The sequence below is a fragment of the Apium graveolens genome, unplaced genomic scaffold (genome assembly GCF_009905375.1).
Source record: "Apium graveolens cultivar Ventura unplaced genomic scaffold, ASM990537v1 ctg7954, whole genome shotgun sequence".
In the NCBI taxonomy this organism is placed as follows: Eukaryota; Viridiplantae; Streptophyta; class Magnoliopsida; order Apiales; family Apiaceae; genus Apium; species Apium graveolens.
The window spans coordinates 69,179-90,223 of NW_027420769.1; the positions used below are offsets into that span (position 1 = coordinate 69,179).

General features: G+C 37.1%; 1 protein-coding gene across 1 annotated transcript; it reads left to right on the forward strand.

The window, feature by feature from the left end:
• The first annotated feature begins 13,720 nt into the window (after positions 1-13,720).
• On the forward strand, positions 13,721-20,818 carry LOC141704542 (RNA pseudouridine synthase 5-like). The gene is made up of 7 exons (XM_074507773.1): positions 13,721-13,799; positions 13,892-13,948; positions 19,303-19,331; positions 19,417-19,463; positions 19,536-19,626; positions 20,002-20,167; positions 20,577-20,818. The coding sequence occupies exons 1-7, from the start codon at positions 13,721-13,723 to the stop codon at positions 20,717-20,719; spliced, it is 612 nt and encodes a 203-aa protein (XP_074363874.1). The 3' UTR covers positions 20,720-20,818.
• Positions 20,819-21,045: the final 227 nt, after the last annotated feature.

Below are 21,045 nucleotides of genomic sequence, written 5' to 3' on the forward strand. Positions count from 1 at the left end.
AAATTGAAAAATCATTATTTTCACTTGAAATTTTTATGACAGTTAGAAAACTCAATTTACTAATCTCTATAAAAATTTCATGATTTATAAATATTTTTAAGTCGATCCTTTTTATTTTCAAAGTTTAAAATTCGTAGCAGTTTTTGTCGCGTAAATCACTTTTAGTAAAACGGCCATAACTTTTGATCCGTAAATCAGAATCACGTGATTCAAGCGCCTAAACGATCCTTATAACATTGTATATCATAATCAAGGGTTATTTTGGAAGAAACTATAGTTTACATCTTCGGGACTTTCTGCAGAAACTTAAAGTTACGTTTTGTTTGTTTTAACGAGATTACGGTTACGATCGGAGTTTCGTTTATGCCTTAAATCTTTATACTACCACCAACAATCAACATAATATCATCACCACACTAACTCCTCTCGAGAACATCATGTTTTTGAGGCAGCAACAATCAACCTTAAATCTACTTTGCTAAACATCAAGATTACAACAATACTTCCACCAAAACTAGGTTTACAACTATGTTCTAAAAGGATCATGAACTTAAATCTTAAATAAGTTTGGGTTAAAGATTTATACCTTTATTGAGAGCTTGAGATGTGTTATTGATGATGGTGAAGTCTTGGGAGTGCCTAGTATGGTTTTTGGAACCTAAAACAACCATTAAAATCAAGAAACCAAAGAAGAGTTACTATTCACACTATTCATTATCATCTTTGTTGAATTTATTTTACCCATCAAACCTTGATAAAAAGAGCTCAAAGATTTATCTGACCTTAGTTTGGTTGGTATAAAGCTTGAGAATTAATGGGAGGATATATCCATGGCTAGAGCTTGAAGATTTGAAATTGATTTCTTCTTCTTTTTGGAAGAAGCCGAATGGAGAGTTTAGGGAGAGAGAGTGTGTGTTTTTGTGTTGCTTCTTGGGAGCTTCTTGAAAATAATGCTTGTGATATATTTTATTTGATTGTTATTCTCTATTTTAGATCCTAGGATTTTATTCTTGTTGCCTAATCCTTGGACAAATACTAGCTAGCCTTTGTAGTTTACAAGCTAAGCTAATTAGCTTAGCCCCTTTAGCTTACTATTTTCTAGCCCTTGGTTGATCATCCTATACCTTAGCTCACTATTTGATAAAGTAACCATGGTTACTTTTCTACCATGGTTAGTTAGTGCATTACATTTATTTAATCGTTTACGCGTTCGCTCGGTCGCTTAAACGTTTTTGTAATAATTTCTCGTAAACGGTTCGCGACGTAAATCATTTCATATTTATTCCTTATGGTTTGAATTATAATACTTGGCCATAAATCCGTAGGGTTTTAAATTCGTAATTATATTGTGATTCCCGTAATCCTCGATGATTCATAAATATGGTTGTTTTTCAAAGTACGTTTTCTTTGAAAACTAATAGCGTTTATATACACTCATTTGGTACGCATAATTATAATATCAACTCCAAAACTCATTTTCTCATGCACAACATTGTGTGGGCCAAAAACGTTTTTCCCGTCAGTCAGGGTTACTATTCATTAAATATTTTTACAATGTCTCAAAAATTTGAGTTATTACAGTCTTCCCCTCTAACAAGGATTCCGTCCCGGAATCAATTAGAAAATTAGTGGGGATATCTATTCCTCATTGCGTCTTCAAGTTCCTAAGTTAACTCTTCGACATTTTGATTCCTCCACAAGATTCTAACCAGCTTCACAGTCTTGTTCCTCAGCACTTGTTCTTTTTGGTCCATTATCCTTACTGGCTGATCAATGTAGGTCAGGTCTGGTTGTAAATCTACCTGCTCGTATTCTATTACATGTCACACATCTGCATGGTACTTCCTTAACATGGACATGTGGAACACGTTGTGCACTTGTTGCAGATTAGGAGGCAAGGCGAGCTCGTAAGCTAGAGGTCCTATTCTCCTTAAAATTTAAAAGGGGCCTATGAATCTGGGACTCAGCTTCCCTTTCTTTCCAAATCTCATTACTCCTTTCCACGGAGATACCTTCAACAGCACTGAATCCCCTACTTCATACACTCTATCTTTTTTGGTCTGGTCAGCGTACTTCTTTTGTCTGTCTTGAGTTGCTACCAGTCTCTTCCTGTTGAGTTCCACCATTTCTCTGGTTTACTGGACTAACTCGGGTCCTATTATCTTGTGTTCTCCAACTTCATCCCAAAATAGGGGAGAGCGACATCTCCTTCCGTAAAGAACTTTATACGGAGGCATTCCTATGCTAGCGTGATAGCTATTGTTGTAAGCAAATTCGATCAGGGGTAAGTGGTCATTCCAATTTCTTTTAAAGTCGATGGCACACACTCGTAGCATATCTTCTAGGGTCTGAATAGTCCTTTCGCTTTGCCCATCAGTCTGGGGGTGGTAAGCGGTACTCATGTTTAGTCTGGTGCCTACACATTCTTGGAAGCTTCTCCAAAATCGGGAATTAACGTGTGGGTCTCGATCTGACACTATAGCTACAGGAACGCCGTGTTTCACTACAATTTCCTTCAAGTAAATATCCACCAACTTGTCTATGGTGTACCTTTCGTTGATTGGTAGGAAGTGTGCGGACTTGGTCAGTCTATCTATGATAACCCATATGGCGTCGTGATTGGTCTTTGTCCTTGGTAGGCCTGTCACAAAATCCATGGCTACATGCTCCCATTTCCATTCCGAAATTTTCAGGGGCCGTAATAGTCCACTAGGTCACTGGTGTTCAGCCTTCACTCTATGGCACATCAAGCACTTGCTGACCCACTCTGCTACTTCTCTCTTCATGTTAGGCCACCAATAATATTCCTTAAGATCACGGTACATCTTCGTACTTCCTGGGTGGATTGAATATCTGGAGTTGTGCCCTTCGTACAGCAGCTCGTCCTTTAACTCTTGCACATTTGGAATCCAAATTTGGGACGCATACCTCATAATCCCTTTCTCTTCCTTCTCCCATCTCACTTCCTCACCAGTCAATGTTCCTCTTTCTTCACTCATCTTCTTTTCCTGACATACTCATATCTTTTTCGTCAGTTCCGGCACTAGCTTAATCTCAAATAATCCTTATGTCCCTTTACCGGTTACTCTCACGTCAATTTCCATTTTCTCAAATTCTTTAATTAATTCCTCAGATGTCATTATCATTTTGAGTCTTTCCTTCCTACTAAGGGCGTCAGCCACCACATTGGCTTTACCCGGGTGATACAAAATTTCACAATCGTAGTCCTTAATCAACTCTAACCACCTCCTCTGTCTCATGTTCAGTTCTTTCTGAGTAGAAATATATTTGAGGCTCTTATGGTCTGTGTAAATCTCGCATTTCTCACCGTATAGGTAGTGTCTCCAAATTTTCAGGGCAAACACTATGGCTGTTAATTCTAGATCATGCGTCGGGTATCTGCTCTCATACTCCTTCAATTGTCGAGAGGCATACGCTATAACTTTTCCGTGCTGCATAAGCACACATCCTAATCCTTTATGTGATATGTCACTGTATATCACAAACTCACCCTTTCCATCGGAAAGAGCGAGCACTGGTGCTGACACCAGTCTCATTTTCAGTTCCTGAAAGCTTTCCTCACATTTCTCTGTCCATACAAACTTTTCTATCTTCCGGGTAAGTCTAGTCAATGGGTCGGCTATCTTAGAAAAGTCTTGCAAGAATCTCTGGTAATATCCTGCTAAACCCACAAAGCTCATAACCTATGTTGGGGTAGTTGGTCTTTCCCAGTTGGATACCGCAACTATCTTGGAAGGACTTACTTTTGGTACAGATATATGTTGATGATATCATATTTGGTTCTACAAATGCCAAACTCTGTGAGAGGTTTGCAAAGCTAATGCAGTCAAGATATCAAATGAGTATGATGGGAGAACTTAGTTTTTTTCTGGGCCTTCAAGTCAAGCAAAAAGAAGAAGGTACTTTTATATGTCAATCCAAGTACACCAGAAATTTTTTGAAGAAATTTGGAATGCAAGATTCTTCAACTACATCCACTCCCATGGCCACTGCAACCAAGTTAGATAAAAGATACTGGCTCACCAGTAGATATTACTAACTATAGAGGTATGATTGGTTCTTTACTCTATTTAACTGCAAATAGACCTGATATCATGTACGCTACCTATCTTTGTGCAAGATTTCAGGTTGATCCAAGAGAACCTCACTTGATAGTTGTGAAAAGAATTTTCAAGTACCTTAAGGGTATAGCTGATCTGGGATTGTGGTATCCAAGAGAATCAGATTTTAAGCTAATAGGTTACTCAGATGCAGATTTTGCATGATACAAAATAGACAGGAAAAATACTAGTGGAAGCTGCCAATTTCATGGAGGCAGATTGGTTTCTTGGTTTAGCAAGAAACAGAAGTCAATTTCCACATCAACTGCAGAAGCAGATTATATTGCTGCAGGAAGATGTTGTGCACAGATTCTTTGGATGAAGAATCAGATACTGGATTATGGGTTAGAATTTTCTAAAATTCCTATTTACTGTGATAATCAAAGTGTTATTGCTATGACAGGTAATCCAGTTCAACACTCAATGATAAAGCACATCAGAATTAGGTACCATTTCATAAGGGAACATGTGATGGAAGGTACAATGGAATTGTATTTTGTTCCAACAGATCAACAACTAGCAGATATCTTCACCAAACCACTATGTGAAGCTACTTTTACAAGACTGGTAAATGAACTTGATATGGTTTCAGGTTCTTTCTCTAAATCTGCTTAGTTTTTGTTCTCATGCATCAGACTTTATTATCAGTGTTTACAGATTGTCTTATCTTCATGAAATCTGTTCTTTTATTAAAATTCATTAAATACTGATTGTTATCTGATGTGGATCTTTAAACTCTGATAGTGTTTTGAATGATTTGTGACTATTCAATCCAATGAGGATAATTGTGCTAGACGCTGACCTAGTAGTCTTTAACATACTAGAAATCCCATGTTTGAATTAGTTATTTATGTGGAAACTCATTAACAGAAGCAAATTCTGATTTTGAGCTTAGTCAAGTTTACTTTGTGTATCTTATTACTAAGTCAAAAACTAGATTCTTGCTTCTTATCTGTCAAATTCTGATGTCAATAAATCTTAAGGATGAACTAAATGTTGATAAGCCTCACTTATCAAAAGAAAAGAAAAGAAAGAAAATAAAAGTCAGGTACTCCTTTGAGATCTAGAGTAAATATGTGGGAGGGAAGACCCAAGTGCATTGCTGGTATTAAGTAATATGCATTAGAAAAGCAAATAAATTTTCTTGGTGACTTTTCACATTCTCTGATTACTGGAGAAATACTATGACAACAGCATAAATTCTGATAAGCAATCGTGACTCACTTACACTGAGAAGTCACTGTAAAAAGGAATTTCAAAAGATGCATAAAATGAGCAAAAATAGTTGAGGTGGACTCTTGCATAAATTTGTTCTATAGTAGACTTCATGATTGTTGACAGATTTTAAGCACTTTTCTTAGTTATGCCTTATTTCTAAGATGTACTGAAGTTTATCAGACTTTAATCTTTATCTGATATTCTGCTGAATGCACACACTTTCACTCCATATGAATGATGAAAATTACTGTGGTGATTAAGTTGTTTTTGAAAAACAGTTAAGTGTCACTTGCATAAATTCTAAGGACAAGTTCTGATGGAAGTTCTGATGATTAAACTCTGGAGAAAACAAGTCAGTATTTGTATGAAGAATCACAGAAAAAGATATTCACTTTTTGAGTTCAGAAGCCATATTCTGATGACTATTAAAATCTGATATAAGTTTAAGTTCTGATATTAAATCCTGATGGAATCTTTGATGCTTACGTGGCATTATTCTTTACTTGACTTATTTGTGGTAAAAACTGAAACAGTCATATTTAAATCAGAATATATGTGGGTAAGATAAAAACAGTCATAATCATTATGGGTTAGTGGTAAACGTGTTTGTCTTGAAAAACTGCATGTGCGCAGTAATTATTGTTTATTTCTTATGCCCATTAACTCCTGCTTTTACTTTTTACTGACTGTTATTATTACACATTGGTCTAGGGAGATGAGGCATCATTATGTTTTACTCTTAATCGTTAAACAGTCCTCGCGTCCCTTGGTATTCCATTGGCTATTTAAATCGACAATTCATCTCAGCCAAATCATCTTCTATTTTCTCACAAACTCACTCTCTCTTTTAATTCTCATCATTTTTCTTCTTCATAAACAAAAATGGTTCTTTTCAATTTGTTCATGAACTATGAAACTTTTAATATAGAGTTAAGTTATGATGACTGGCAACAGGAGTGGCATGTCACCGCCATTTCTAAAGAGCTCTGGAACTCTGTTCCATAAAAGGTTCACACAAACCTTTTGTTCTTTTCGATGGACTACCAGCTTCATCTTGATCAATTGGAAGAAGAAAGGAGAGAGGCTCTCCTTCAGCAAGAACGGATCATCCGTCTTACAGGGCTCTTTGCCAACAGCAGGAGGAACTAGTCGATAGGTTTTCTTAGACTAGGACTAAGGTTGTTGATGTTAAGATTCTTAGACTAGGACTATCTTGTAATTTTTGCATGTAATCTATAAATTTCATGATATGTACTCGTTTGATATATTAATGAAATTTCCCTTAATTGCAAGATTTAGTCTCTGTTTCTCTCATATTATGTGACTGTGCATGTTCTAATTATAATTTGTTAATCTTTACTTCATCTATTTGAACTTTATCCTTTGATGAATGTTTTGATTAAAATTATGGTCAATAATAAATTGTGATGATTTGAGAAATAGTTGAAGCACGGATTCATGCATCAGAACCTGTGATAGTTGGAGCTGAGAATGTTACCTCTCAGAAAGAAACTGCAGCTCAAAGTTCTGATACTTTGAAAAAGCAATCTGTAAGTTCTGAAGGTGCTAAAGCAACTCCTTCACTCTCAAGGAGACTAAAGAAAATGAGGGCAGAAAGGTACAAGGCCAAGCCTATATCTTAGGATTCAACTGAAGCTGAGGAAGGGAATCAGGCATCTCTGATCTCACAAGAACCAATTATCATTGAAGCCCATCCAGCTCAAGCCAAAGACACTGCTACTGATATAGTTATAACCCCTCATGTCTCTCCTATTAAAGCTACAGATGATGCTAAAGAACAAACTAAAAACTCTGAGATAGATATTCACAATTTGAATATACCAAATGTTCTTTATCTGGAAGCTCCATCTACAGAAGCTCAGCAATCTCCAACTCATTTTGCAATTTTAAATGCTGAGATACCATCTACATCAACCACACCAGCTCTGGAGATAAATTCTGATGTTCAGAATTTAAATGAAGCTGTTCCTGAATCTCCAGTTGCTTCACATACTGTTGTGCTTTCAGAACATAATGAGTCTTCCTCAAGTTCTGAAGACAATGTTTCTGTTGAGACTCCAGTTCCCATTCTGGGAAAGGAAGAATTGGTGAAGAAATTTGTTGAAAAGGAAGCACCTATTCCTTGGGAGGATACTCACAGAGGTGTGGAGTGGACCAAGAAGTGGAATGACACTGATTTTATTCCAAGTTCTAACATTCTGACAGAGCATATTGCTAAAGCTGATGAGTTGCTCACAAATGCTGATTTGAAGACACAACTCAAGATCACTGTTCTATCTACCAAACATCTTCAAGGTCTACATTCTTCTACTCATGAGAAGGTTGATACACTAAAGGAACATGCTGATAAGCTAGATCTACAGCTTCAGCTTGACAAGAATAGATATATCAAACCTACTCTTGAGAAAATTGAAGCCATTGAGAAGATTCAAGAGAAGCAACATGCCCAAATTGATGAGGTCCTGGCTAACCAAGTTTCTCAGAAAGCTCAATTGGAAGAAATCCAATCTTCAGTTGAACTTCTTCTTTCTCTCTTACTTTCTGATGATGCCAAAAAGGGGGAGAAGGTAGTTAAGTCCAAATGCTAACCTACTGAAATACTGAAGAAAAAGGATGATAAAGGTGATGACCAGGGAAACTCTGATAAGAGTAAAGGTCAAGGAAAAGTTCAAGGAAAATCTTCTACACAGAACAAGTCAAGTTCTGATGCTGTGAATGCTAAAAGTCTGAAGTCAAGTTCTGATAAACAAAGTCTGATGTCAAGTTCTGATATTCTGATTCAGTCAGGATCTAAAGACTCTCAGAAGTTTTTACAAACTCTGAAGCTAAAGGGGAAGCAGACTACTGTTTATTACAAAAATCCTAAAATCCAGACACTTGATGAGGAGATAGCTAGAAGATTATTTCTGAAACAAAATCCAGAATTGGATTTGGAAACTCTCAAGGAGGAAGAAGCTAGATTTGCAGCTGAGAAGACAAATCTTAAGTCTAAAGCTTCTGATACAAAGAAACCTCCAAGGCCTAAGGAAAAAGGCATTGTGGTCAGGGAAAAGTCAAATTCTAAGACTTCAAAGTCCAATACTAGATCACAAACTGAGATTGATCCTAAGTCAAAAGGAAAAGAAAAGGTTAGTGAACCTTTAAAGATTAAGAAAAAGATAAGTTCTTCCATTCCAGTCTATCAAACTACAATGCATGATGATAATTTGATAGAAGATGAAACTGTTCAAATTCTGAAGAGAAGAAAGATAATTGAAGAATCTAAAATAACCTCTGACACTGCTCAAGTTGTTCAGAATGAAGAACAGCAAGCTACAGAAGAAATAACAAATTCTGATCAAGTTAATTTGGAAAAGATGACAATTGCTGATAAGAAGAAGTTGTTATGGAAGAAAGCTACTCCAGTTGAACCAAAATCCAATCTCTTGATGAATCAACTTGCAAAATTTGGATTGAGATCCAAGCAACCTAGAGAAAAAGCTGGATTAGGTTCTGATGAAGAGAAGATACAAGCAGGAGTAGAAGTTACTCTAACAGATCCTTTCATGTTGATAGACAAACCATATGAACAAATCAAACAAAAGCACCTTGACAAAGTGTTGTCTGCTCAAATCGTGATAGATGCTCATGATAAGGATAATCTAAAGGAGAAATTGATTTTATTTCTCTATGATGGATTAACTTACAGACTAGTTGATACTGATGTGCTAAAGAAGTCTGTCAGAGAACTTCAACATATTCACTATCTTCTGGAAGTAAAATCTGATGTTACAAGAAGATGGTCAGAATACATTTTGAAGGCTATAAGAGATCTATTCAGAATATCTGGAACAAAGACTTCTCAGTATGTACCAATGATTACTGAAGGTGATGGAAGAGAAATTCCTATGCTGAAGAATTCTGCTAAGGTAGAAGTTATTCTGAAAGGAAAATGCTTATGTTATAATGAAAACTCTTCACATCCTAGAGTTATCAGACTTGGTGATGGACTTGAAAGAACATCAATTCAAGCTCTCAGAACAGCCAATTGTCAAATTGGTGATAGTAAAGATGAAGAACTGATGCAGGTTAAAGCACAGTTAGTTGAATTTTTTAGGAAAGCAGAAGATAAGCTAGTAAGAGATTTTGTTAAGAATCATTATGGATTCAAATTGTTCCAGTGAAGTTGGTAAAGCTATAAGGACTGTAAGTTGTAGTTAATAGTCTTATTAAACTCTTATTGCATTTGAACTTAAATGTTTTTGACATCATCAAATCTATTAACTTGTATATTTTGTACAATTTATAAGTTGGGGGAGATTGTTAGATATATTTGAGATGTCATGTCTAATATATTTCATGTTTAGTTTTCAGATCTTAACAAACAGGAAATATCAGTACTTACTGGAATCAGTATTTACTGGAAGTCAGAACTTAAGGATATCAGAACTTAGATTATCAGAAGATAAATATCAGAAGATGAATATCAGAACTTAAGTACGGTAGGACTAACAGTTAAGGAAGGAAGCTGATTTACAGGAAAGAAGATCAAGACTAATACAAAAAGAAGATATGCATGGAAAGAGTTAGAGGACTGAAAGAATTGTATAAGATATCTGACTGATATATTTTGGGAGACAGAATAATATTCCATATCAGTTAGAAGTTATCTTGTAACTGTGTACCATATAAACACAGACATAGGTTTACACTATATGTGTTATCATTATCGAGAAGATCATACATTGTAACCTAGCAGCTCTCGTGATATTTGTTCATCACTAAGAGAGAACAGTTCCATTGTAATAGAGTTTATTATATTGAATATATTTGTTTACTGTTACTTGTGTTCGAAATCGATTTGATTGTATTCTACACTGTATTCAACCCCTTCTACAGTGTTGTGTGACCTAACATACGGTCGCCCTTTTTCTTTACAAACAGTACTGGCGCTCCCCATGGCGACACACTGGGTCTTATCATTCCATTATCTGATAATTCTTGCAGTTAAGAAGTTAATTCCTTCATCTCAACCGGGGCTAGCCTATAAGGGGCCGTGGACACTGGTTTTGTCCCTAGTGCTAATTCTATGGCAAATTCTATTTCTCTGTCGAGTGGAAATCCTGGTAAGTTCTCTGGAAACACATCCTCGAATTCATTCACTATGGGTATGTCCTGTATGTTAGGAACTTCCTTCTTAGTATCCATCACATAAGCCAAATAGGCCTCGTTACCTTTTCTTAACAATCTTTTTGCCTGTAGTATGGTCAAAAATTTCTGGGTTTGTCGTTGACCTCTAAACACTACTTCTTTTCCATTTTGCACTCTTATCTTCACCCTCTTCCGCTCATAATTTATTTGCGCTCCATTACTGGATAACCAATCCATTCCTAAGATTACATCAAATTCTCCTAACACAAATGGGATTAGGTCAACCTCAAAGACCTTCCCTTCTAATTTCAACTCACATTTGGGGTGTACTTGATTCACATGAATTATTTCTTTGTTTGTTATTTCCACTTGTAATACCTCACGTAAGGGTATGGCGTTAAGTTTTAATTTTTTAGCAAAATCTTGAGATATAAATGACTTAGTTGCTCCAGAATCAAATAGGACATTTGCATGTTCGGAATTTAACAGAAGGGTACCTGCTATCACGTCCGTGTTTCGGACAGCATCCTGAACGGTCATGTTAAAGGTCCTAGTAGCTGGGGGTCGGTTGGATACAGCTCTGCTCATCCCTGAGGCTGGGGGCTTCAATGTCAGGCAATCCTTCCTCATGTGTCCTACTTTCCCATATTGGAAATATGTCACGCTGGGTTGGTTGTAGTTGTTAGAAAGGTATCCGATTTGACCACACTTATAGCATTTCAAAGGGGCTCTCGCCTGGCTGCACACTCTAAGGTGTCGCCTCTTACAGGTTTGATACTCCGGTATTGGGGCGCGGGGTTGGCTATGAAATGTTGCCCTAGATTGTCCGTCGCCCTGGCCAACACTCTCACTTGGGGCCTTTCTGAATCCGGGGTCGTGCACAGGTTGGGACACCACTCCCCTGACGAACCTGCTTGGAAGGATCCTGTTCCCGGTTCCTCCTCCTTGGCTTCCTATCTTCCTCTTTCTATTTTCCTTTTCCTTCAAACTTTGTTCACTGCCAGCTTCAATAATCGAGGCTTTCTGCACTAAGGTGGCATAATCTGTCAGCTCTAGTACTGCCACTCGGTTCTGGATCCACTGTTTTAGACCAAGCTGAAACCTTCACGCTTTCTTCTCTTCGGTATTCAGGAACTCAGGCACGAATCTTGACAGCTCGGTGAACTTGGCCTCATACTATGCCACAATAATCTTATCCTGTTTCAACTCTAGAAACTTAATCTCCATATGAGTTTCCATAAACCTAGGGAAATACTTGTCTAAGAACAGTCGGGTAAATCTATCCCATGGAATCACAACATCAGTCTCGAAGTTTCGTTTGGACTCCCACCAGTAATTAGCTTCTCCTTTCAGCATGTAAGAAGCAAAAATGGTCATGTATCGTTCTTCCACACTTAGTATCTCGAAGGACTTTTCTATTTCCTTGAGCCAGGCCCGTGCTTCAACGAGGTCGGCAGAACCTAGAAACTCTGGAGGTTTGAGGGATTTGAATGCCCTGAAGGCAGTGGCTGCAGTCTGTTGGGCAGCATGCGGCTGTGGCGGAATGGGCTGTTGGTTCAGGTTTGCTCTTAAAAGTTCCATAAAATCATTCATGGGGTTCCCTCCCTGATGGGTATCCTCAGCCTCTTCTTCTACATATTCTTCCTCATCATATTCAGTATAGTCTAGGTCTTCTTCACTTTCCTCATTTACTACAGGGTCAGGTTCATTCTGTTGTTGGTTAACAGATTATGCGGGCTATGCCCTGGTTCCTCTTCTACGAAGTGACATTGTTCTGATAATGAAAATTTATCAATATAGTTGCAATAATTTTACCATTGGATTAATTTATTCATATGTAAGCATGTCATTTATTATCTAGCATGTTTTTATCAAGTGCAATAATATGAAAATTAATTTCTTAATAACTGCTAGATATATATACCATAGGGTCTCCCAATTATATTTTGGGGACAAAACGACTATCGAGTTCATACATGGCATGATTATAATGCATCATTACTTATTCTGAATACTGAAATACAAATACATAAGTCGTGCACCCTGAAGGGCTAGGAACGCTATCTACTACCAGCTATCCTATCAAAATTGGTGACAAGTCACCCAGCCTTCTTCAAGATCCATAAATAGTCACTAGTCCCTCAGTCACTGTCACTGCGCGTGAGGTCACACACCCTCATCATCACTCCTGCCAACATCAGCTCTGCGTCAACTACCGGGATGTATGCTCCAACCGCCGTCATCCTCATCTGAACCCGGGTATTTACATCCTTCAGATTATTCTAGCATTTCTTCTGGAATGTCATTAGACATCCGGAGTCTATAGAGTTCTTCAACGAGTTGCATCAAAGGAATTATCATTTGTAGTTAATCCAAAGTGTTCAAAAAGAAAAAAAAAATAATACTCTTGGACGCAGCTAGTGACTATATTTATAGTGATCAATTAAAACCTAATTTATAGGGTATTCTAGTAATTTTTAGCACATATTTATTATTTTTACAACTTAAATATACATATATGAGTTATATTTGAGGTAAAATTTAACTATAGGACATATAAATAGTTTTGAAATAAAATGGGATATATTTATAAAGTGACCCCTAAATTTGGGACATATTACACAAATTTCCTTTATTTTTATATTACATTCAAATATTTTAAATTATTACTTAAAATTTAACGATTATTATTTACAATATCAAATCGATAAATCAATCAAATATAACTTATTTTACATCTAATAGTGTAATATAATTTTAATAAAAGATATTTAATGTGCAATTTCAGTCCATCGTTTCATCTTTTCTCCTTCCTTCTTCCAATTTAGCTGAACGCACTTCACTTCGGCATTATTGCAATTATTTTTTATATTGCATTCAAATATTCTTAATTATTACTTAAAATTTAACAATTATTATTTACAATAACAAATTGATAAATCAATCAAATATAACTTATTTTACTTCTAATAGTTCAATATAATTTTTAATAAAGAATATTTAAAATATTATATATTTTATATAAAAATCAGATTTTTATTTAGACTTCTTAAAATGCTAAACTTTTATCCAGGTCTAAACTAAACTTTATCTGGGATTTTTCGAATTTCACACTGAGAAAAAATAATTAAGGCCCTCGCCGGGCTGGACTTTTTTCTTGATGGGCTTTTTTTGTAGTTTTTTTCCGTATCGGCCGGAATTTTGGTCCTCTATTCCGGAACAACAGTGAAATGCGGACAATCGGAGAACCCTGGCCGGAATTAAACGACGGCCTCTTCTATTCCGATCGCGTCCGACCCTCTGATTCTGGTATTTTATATCTATGTAACTATTTTCTATTTTCTCTTACACAAAATAAATTTGTGTAATCATTATTCTAACTCACTACATTATATAAACAGGTCTCACACTTATTCATTTTTACTCCACCAAGTACAAGAGTTCAGCTCCTTTGCAAGGATAATCCACTTTATCACTATACTTATCTTCTTTTTTAAAATTACAATTGAGTTTATTTTCTCGGGTGAACGAGAGTCGAAACCAGAACTAGTGACATTGTGACAACAATAGAGAAACCCTTACGAATTGACCCACAGAAAGTAGTGTTTATAAGCTTCAGATTTTGCAATTAAAGTTGTTGTTCCATATATTGATATTGTATGAGTTTTGGAATTGTTGTAGCTTTATAGTTAGTAGTATCTCGCGTAATTTATAAGTTGTCTAGATGTTGCGAATTTTGTTTGAAATTTAAGCGTCTGGTTTGCTTTATTTATAATTAGTTCTGTTAACTGTTGCAAAGGTGCTCCTGCCTTCTGCTACGATAGAGTTCAATTCGTAACTCTTATCTCCCCTATGATTGAAACTTTATCAACTACAGAAATATGTTGAATAATACTAATGCATTAGGGTATATAGCTGTTGGATTTATTTTAATATGAAACTTGTTTCTTTATTTATTTGTTTTCATTATTCAGTAACTTGCATGCTAGTTTGATTTAGTCGTAACTGTGCGGAGAGTTTCCAGGAGAAGCAGGATAGACTTAGAGATCATGTAGGAGTAGTTTGTTTTAGTAGTTCCTTGTTTGTAGCCATTTTTCTTTATCTGCATATTCTATATAGTGTACTTCATGAAATAAGAAATATGAACACAGCTTCACGCAAGTCTCTTTTGTTTTTTTTCAGTTTACGTTCAAACAATTGTATCTGCATAGTTTCAGCTTATTTGTTTCCAATATTTGGTATCAGAGCTTAGGTCTCATTGTATGCCCAAGTATATGCCAAAGATGACAACAGAGACAAATAAGCTCAAAGAGGGTGCGATTGGTTTAAACTATCCAATGCTGGCAAGAAGTAACTACACAGCCTGGGCACTTAAGATGAAGGTGTTCATGAAAGCACAGGGGGTGTGGAATGCAGTGGAGAAGAAAGAGAAAGGAGGTGTGGTTGATGACAGACAAGACAAGATCGCCCTGGCCACAATATATCAGGGAATTCCTGAAGATGTCTTGTTGTCTCTGGCTGATAAGGAAACAGCAAAGGAAGCCTGAGAGGCCATTCAGACTATGTGTCAAGGTGCGGAGCGTGTGAAAAAAGCCAAGGTTCAGACGTTAAAGAGTGAATTTGAGTCGCTGTGCATGAAAGACGGTGAAATACTAGATGACTTATATTTGAAACTGAACGGAATGGTGACAAACATACGTGCACTAGGGGAAGAAATCAAGGAGAGTTATGTGGTTAAAAAGCTGCTCCGTGCGGTGCCATCAAAGTTTCTGCAAATTGTTTCCACCATAGAACAATTTGCTGATCTGGAAACGATGTCTGTAGAGGAGGCCATAGGATCGTAAAAAGCTCATGAGGAGCGAGTGAAAGGGCAAGCAGGTGAAAGTGATGGACAACTCCTACTCACAGAAGAAGAGTGGTCTAAGAGGGAAAATGCCGAAGGAAAACTGTTACTAACTAGAGAGGAATGGATTAAAAGAAATGGCAATAAAGGGGCAGCTGAGGGATCTTCAAACCAGAGGTTTCGAGGAAAGGAAAGCACTCGTTGGGGGCGTGATAAGAGCAGAATACGGTGTTACAACTGTAGTGCATATGGGCACTATGCCGCTGAATGCAAAAAACCACGACGAGAACGGGATCAAAAACAGGAAGTGAACATGGCCCAGATCAATGAAGATGAACCTGCACTATTACTGACAGAACACAGCGGGAAGAGGGACGATATGATGTTGTTGAACGAAGAAAAGGTGGTCCCAAAATTGGGTCAAGGTGATGATCGTGTGGAATCAAATCTGTGGTACTTGGATAATGGGGCGAGCAATCATATGACCAGACTTCGTTCAAAATTCAGGGAGTTGGATGAAAATATAACTGGACAGGTGAAGTTTGGTGACGGATCAACGGTAGATATCAAAGGAAAAGGCTCTATTAGCTTCGTGTGCAAAAATGGAGAAAGACGTACATTGCATGAGGTATATTATATTCCTTTACTTCGTAGTAATATAATTAGTCTCGGGCAACTGTCTGAGGATGGAAATAGGGTTGTTCTGAGTGGAGAGTTTTTGTGGGTACATGATGTTCAAGGAAAACTCCTCATGAAAGTAAAGAGGTCACCAAACAGGTTGTATAAAATGATCATTGAAACAGAGAAGGCAGTGTGCTTGAAGCTGAAAGCTGAGGAATTGTCGTGGTTGTGGCACTCTCGGCTGGGTCATGTAAACTTTCCAGCCTTGTCTCTAATGCACTCAAACCAAATGGTATATGGTATGCCAAAATTTTCTCCGCCGAAGGGCGTGTGCACAGGGTGCTTAATGTCAAAACAAGCAAGAAAGTCTTTCCCACCAAAGGCCAACTATCATGCAAAAATGGGATTGGAAATGGTGCATGGTGATTTATGCGGTCCTATATCCCCAACCACGTCCAAAGGTAACAAATATTTCTTACTTCTTGTTGATGATTTCAGTCGTTGGATGTGGGTTTATATGCTTAAGAGTAAAGATGAGGCATTGGCTATATTTAAGAAATTCAAGGCACATGTGGAAAATGGAACAACCAAAAGAATAAAAGTGTTCAGAACAGACCGTGGGGGAGAGTTTTGTTCTCAAGATTTTAAAGTGTTCTGCGAGGAAAGTGGTATAACACGGCATTACACGGCTCCGTACTCCCCCCAACAGAATGGAGTAGTGGAGCGCAGGAACCGCACTGTTGTCGCCATGGCACGAAGTCTGTTGAAACAAATGGGGTTACCATTAATTTTGTGGGGAGAGGCTATAAGGCACTCGGTTTATCTACTCAACAGATTATCTACTCGCTCAATGAATGAACGAACCCCATATATATGAGGCATGGAAGGGAACAAAACCAGGCATTGGGCATGTAAGGGTGTTTGGTTGTTTAGCTCACATGAAAGTTTCTGGGAATCACTTAAAAAAATTGGATGACAGAAGTAAAGTGATTGTGCATTTAGGTAATGAACCTAGAACCAAAGCATATCGCTTATACGATCCCAAGAATAACAACATACTGGTGAGCAGAGACGTAGTTTTTGAGGAGGAAAAAACGTGGACATGGAATCAAGGCCAGCAAACTGAATTGATGGAACATCAACACACTTTCACTGTTGTTGATGGTTTTACACAGGATGAAATGGTTGAAGCAGATGCACATCAGACGGATGCAGACTCTGATGGTGATGCAACAACGCCCCAGTCACAAATATTCACACATGGATCCAAAAATGAAGATGCAGAAAATAGCAGTGAGCCAAGGAGGTTCAAGTCCATGGTTGACATATACAATGAAACAGAAGAAATCGAATTGGATGATGAATTACTTCTCATGGGCATTGATGAGCCGAGAAATTATAGTCAGGCTGCTAAAGAACGTAACTGGAGGCAGGCAATGCAACAAGAGATGGATTCGATCGAACAAAATAATACTTGGAAGCTGACAGAGCTACCGGTTGATCGAAAAGTGATAGGGCTCAAGTGGATTTACAAAATAAAGAGAGGTGAGGATGGGGAAATTATAAAGTATAAAGCACGACTCGTGGCCAAGGGGTATGTGCAGGAACAAGGGGTAGACTTCGATGAAATTTTTGCCCCAGTTACCAGACTTGAAACCGTTCGCTTGTTGTTAGCACTAGCAGCAAAGTGTGGCTGGCAGGTACATCATTTAGATGTGAAGACTGCTTTTTTGAATGGTGAAATACGAAGTCTATGTAACACAGCCAGAAGGGTTTGTTAAAAGTGGGCAAGAGCATCTGGTATATAAATTGATAAAAGCCCTTTATGGTCTACGTCAGGCACCGCGTGCTTGGTACGCTAAACTGAACAAAAGTCTCGAATGTATGGGCTTCACAAGGTGTCCACACGAGCATGCAGTTTATACAAAATGCAAAGGGGGAGAAGTTTTTGTCGTTGGTGTATACGTAGATGATCTTTTGATCACAGGGACGAGTGTTACTGCTATCAATGAGTTTAAACAGCAAATGAACAGCAAATTCGAAATGAACAACCTGGGTAAACTGTCTTACTACTTGGGAATAGAGGTAAAACAAGGAGAAGGATATATTGAGTTGAAGCAGACAGGGTATGCCAAAAAGGTGTTGGAAAGAACAGGACTGGGAGAGTGTAATCCTACAAAATTTCCAATGGACCCAAAGGAACGTATTACTAAGGATGAAGGAGGTATTCAGGTAGACTCAACGGAGTACAAGAGCATGGTTTGGGGGCTTCGTTATCTTGTTCACACACGTCCTGACATAGCGTATGCGGTGGGAATGGTAAGTTGATTCATGGAGAAACCGACGGTGCTGCACAAAAATGCTGTGAAACGTATACTAAGGTATGTGAAGGGGACCTTGGATTTTGGTCTGGTATATTCGAAAAACAGCGGCAACAATATGCTCGTGGGCTATTCAGATAGTGACTTAGCTGGGCAAACGGACGACAGGAAAAGTACAGGGGGCGTGGCTTTTTATCTGAATAATAGCTTGATCACCTTGGTGTCACAAAAGCAAAGATGTGTTGCTTTGTCCTCATGTGAGGCTAAATTCATGGCAGCCACTGCTGCTACTTGTCAGGCCATCTGGCTGAGAAATTTGCTGAGTAAAATAACAGGAGAAAATGTTGGTCCAGTCATTCTGTATATCGATAACAAGTCTGCTATTGATCTAGCTAAGAACCCGGTCTTCCATGGAAGAAGCAAGCATATAGATATACGCTATCACTTCATCCGTGAATGCGTTGAGCGTAGGGATTGTTATCAGGCACGTGAGCTCAAATTTGCAGTGTGCAGACATTCTAACAAAGGCACTCAGTACTGTTAAGTTTGAAAGAATGAGAAAGTTGTTGGGTGTCAAAGAGCTGGAGAAACAAGTTTCAAATTAAGGGAGAGATTGTTGGATTTATTTTAATATAAAACTTGTTTTTTTATTTATTTGTTTTCATTATTCAGTAACTTGCATGCTAGTTTGATTTAGTCGTAATTGTGCGGAGAGTTTCCAGGAGAAGCAGGATAGACTTAGAGATCATGTAGGAGTAGTTTGTTTTAGTAGTTCCTTGTTTGTAGCCATTTTTCTTTATCTGCATATTCTATATAGAGTACTTCATGAAATAAGAAATATGAACACAGCTTCATGCAAGTCTCTTTTGTTTTTTTTCAGTTTACGTTCAAACAATTGTATCTGCATAGTTTCAGCTTATTTGTTTCCAATAATAGCTTTATGGACCTACACTTTGCCCACTCCTGAGTGCATGTTAATGTTAGTGTGCAAACTCTAATTTTTCTCTTTTTTAATGAATGACTGACAGATGGTTGCAGAGAATCGAGAATGGACAGGTTAGTTTTCAAATTGACATAAATGTCTTTTGATTGTCTGGGGTTGTAGAAACTAGTGTTTTTCAAAGTGCGAATTCCCTTGCAGATAACCGTTGATGGCACGATTGTTACAGACCCTATCAAAGTTCTAAGGTATTGTGGTATATTGGTTTGATTTAGTAGTTAGTACATCTTTGTACTGTTTTTTGATAAGCTTGATACTAGTGCTGCTTCAGAATTGCAATATCATCGAATTCCTTGGAGAGAACCTGATGCACCATACTTGCTTGGAGTTCTATTTGAAGATGATCATTTGGTATATAACAAACTTCAGTCTCATCGTCCAGAGTATAATATATATAGTTGCATATTTTTTAAAGTTTAAAGTCTATGTATGCAGATTAATAGGAAGTTAAATAGGGTGCATTTAAGTCTTATCAGATATTTATCTGAATTTATTGTTTTATGGCCTTTCTTTGGTTCTCCTTCTGTTTCCCAGAAGAAGTTGTATTGTAATCTTCTATTTTACTTTAGGGTCCACAAGTATGACGAAAAGAAAAACCCTTTGCAAGCTATCTTACAAATGTGGCTCTAATGAGATGATTTGTGTGTAAACATAAGATATATAGATGTCAGGTTCACTTATTTGATGGTTTCTTGTTTAATGTTGAGGTGTATATATTGTATGCAGATTGCACTAGACAAGCCATCCGGTCTCCAAGTTTTACCGGGAGGACTATTCCAGCACCGGACTGTTTTGACTCAATTACAGTGGCACGCAATCAAACAAAGTTCTATATTTGCATGTCAACAGACAAACCCTGTCCCTGTTCATCGTCTTGGAAGAGGTACATCAGGTATGTTCTCAGTATCATATCTGTATCTGACCAAATTAAGCACAATTAAGATTATAGTTGAAATTTTGTATTTAATTAATAAAATAAATAGTATGAAATAATATTGATGATTTTCCGAAGTATATGGCCGGAGATAATAATGGTTAAAAGGTACCATTGTGCTTTTAAGAAATGCATTCATGTATTTGGATTTTGGATACATTACTTTATAGTTGGAGGACGGCAAGAATTTCTTTTATTTCTTGCCTCATAACCTATGGAGGCTGTTAGACTATTGTGACTTATTTGTGGATAATATTCATACTAAATCTTTACTTGTGGTGAATTTAACTAATTTTTAATCTTTTTATGTAAAATAAAAAATGGTAATCCTGCAATTGTCTTCCCCCTCCCCCTTTTTTTGTCTTAGGAATATTGCTTTGTGCAAAGACAAAGCTTGCAAAAGCTCGTATATCCGCATATTTTGCAGATGGAACCTCAACTCTTGGGAGTACTTGGTCAGAGACATGCTATACTATTTTCGTGCACTTAAAAATGCTTATTTGTGATTGATGTCCAAGTGCAATTATGTCTTACCTCTAGAAAATAGTCAAATGATAGTATTTTCTTATTTTCGATCAGTTGTTTGATTTAGAAAAATATATTACTGATTTATTTATTTATTGGCTCCATTTGTTTACAGGAAAATAACCTGAGTTTGGAAAATAAGTTTTTGGAATATTATTTTCTAAGATCCCACAAGATTTTCTGAAAAATAATTTAGATTCCTTTGTAAAGTTCTAAATCATTATTTTAATGAACTGTTCCAAGAATCTTGAAATTGTTTACCCTAATATGATAACAGTTTCCGAATATCCTCCTTAGAAATACATTTTATT

Coding starts and splice junctions, on each gene's coding strand:
- LOC141704542 (XM_074507773.1), top strand. CDS start 13,721: ATGCGGACAATCGGAGAACCCTGGCCGGAATTAAACGACGGCCTCTTC. Junction 13,800..13,891: donor CGTCCGACCCTCTGATTCTG/GTATTTTATATC, acceptor TTATATAAACAG/GTCTCACACTTATTCATTTT. Junction 19,627..20,001: donor TATTTGAAGATGATCATTTG/GTATATAACAAA, acceptor TATTGTATGCAG/ATTGCACTAGACAAGCCATC.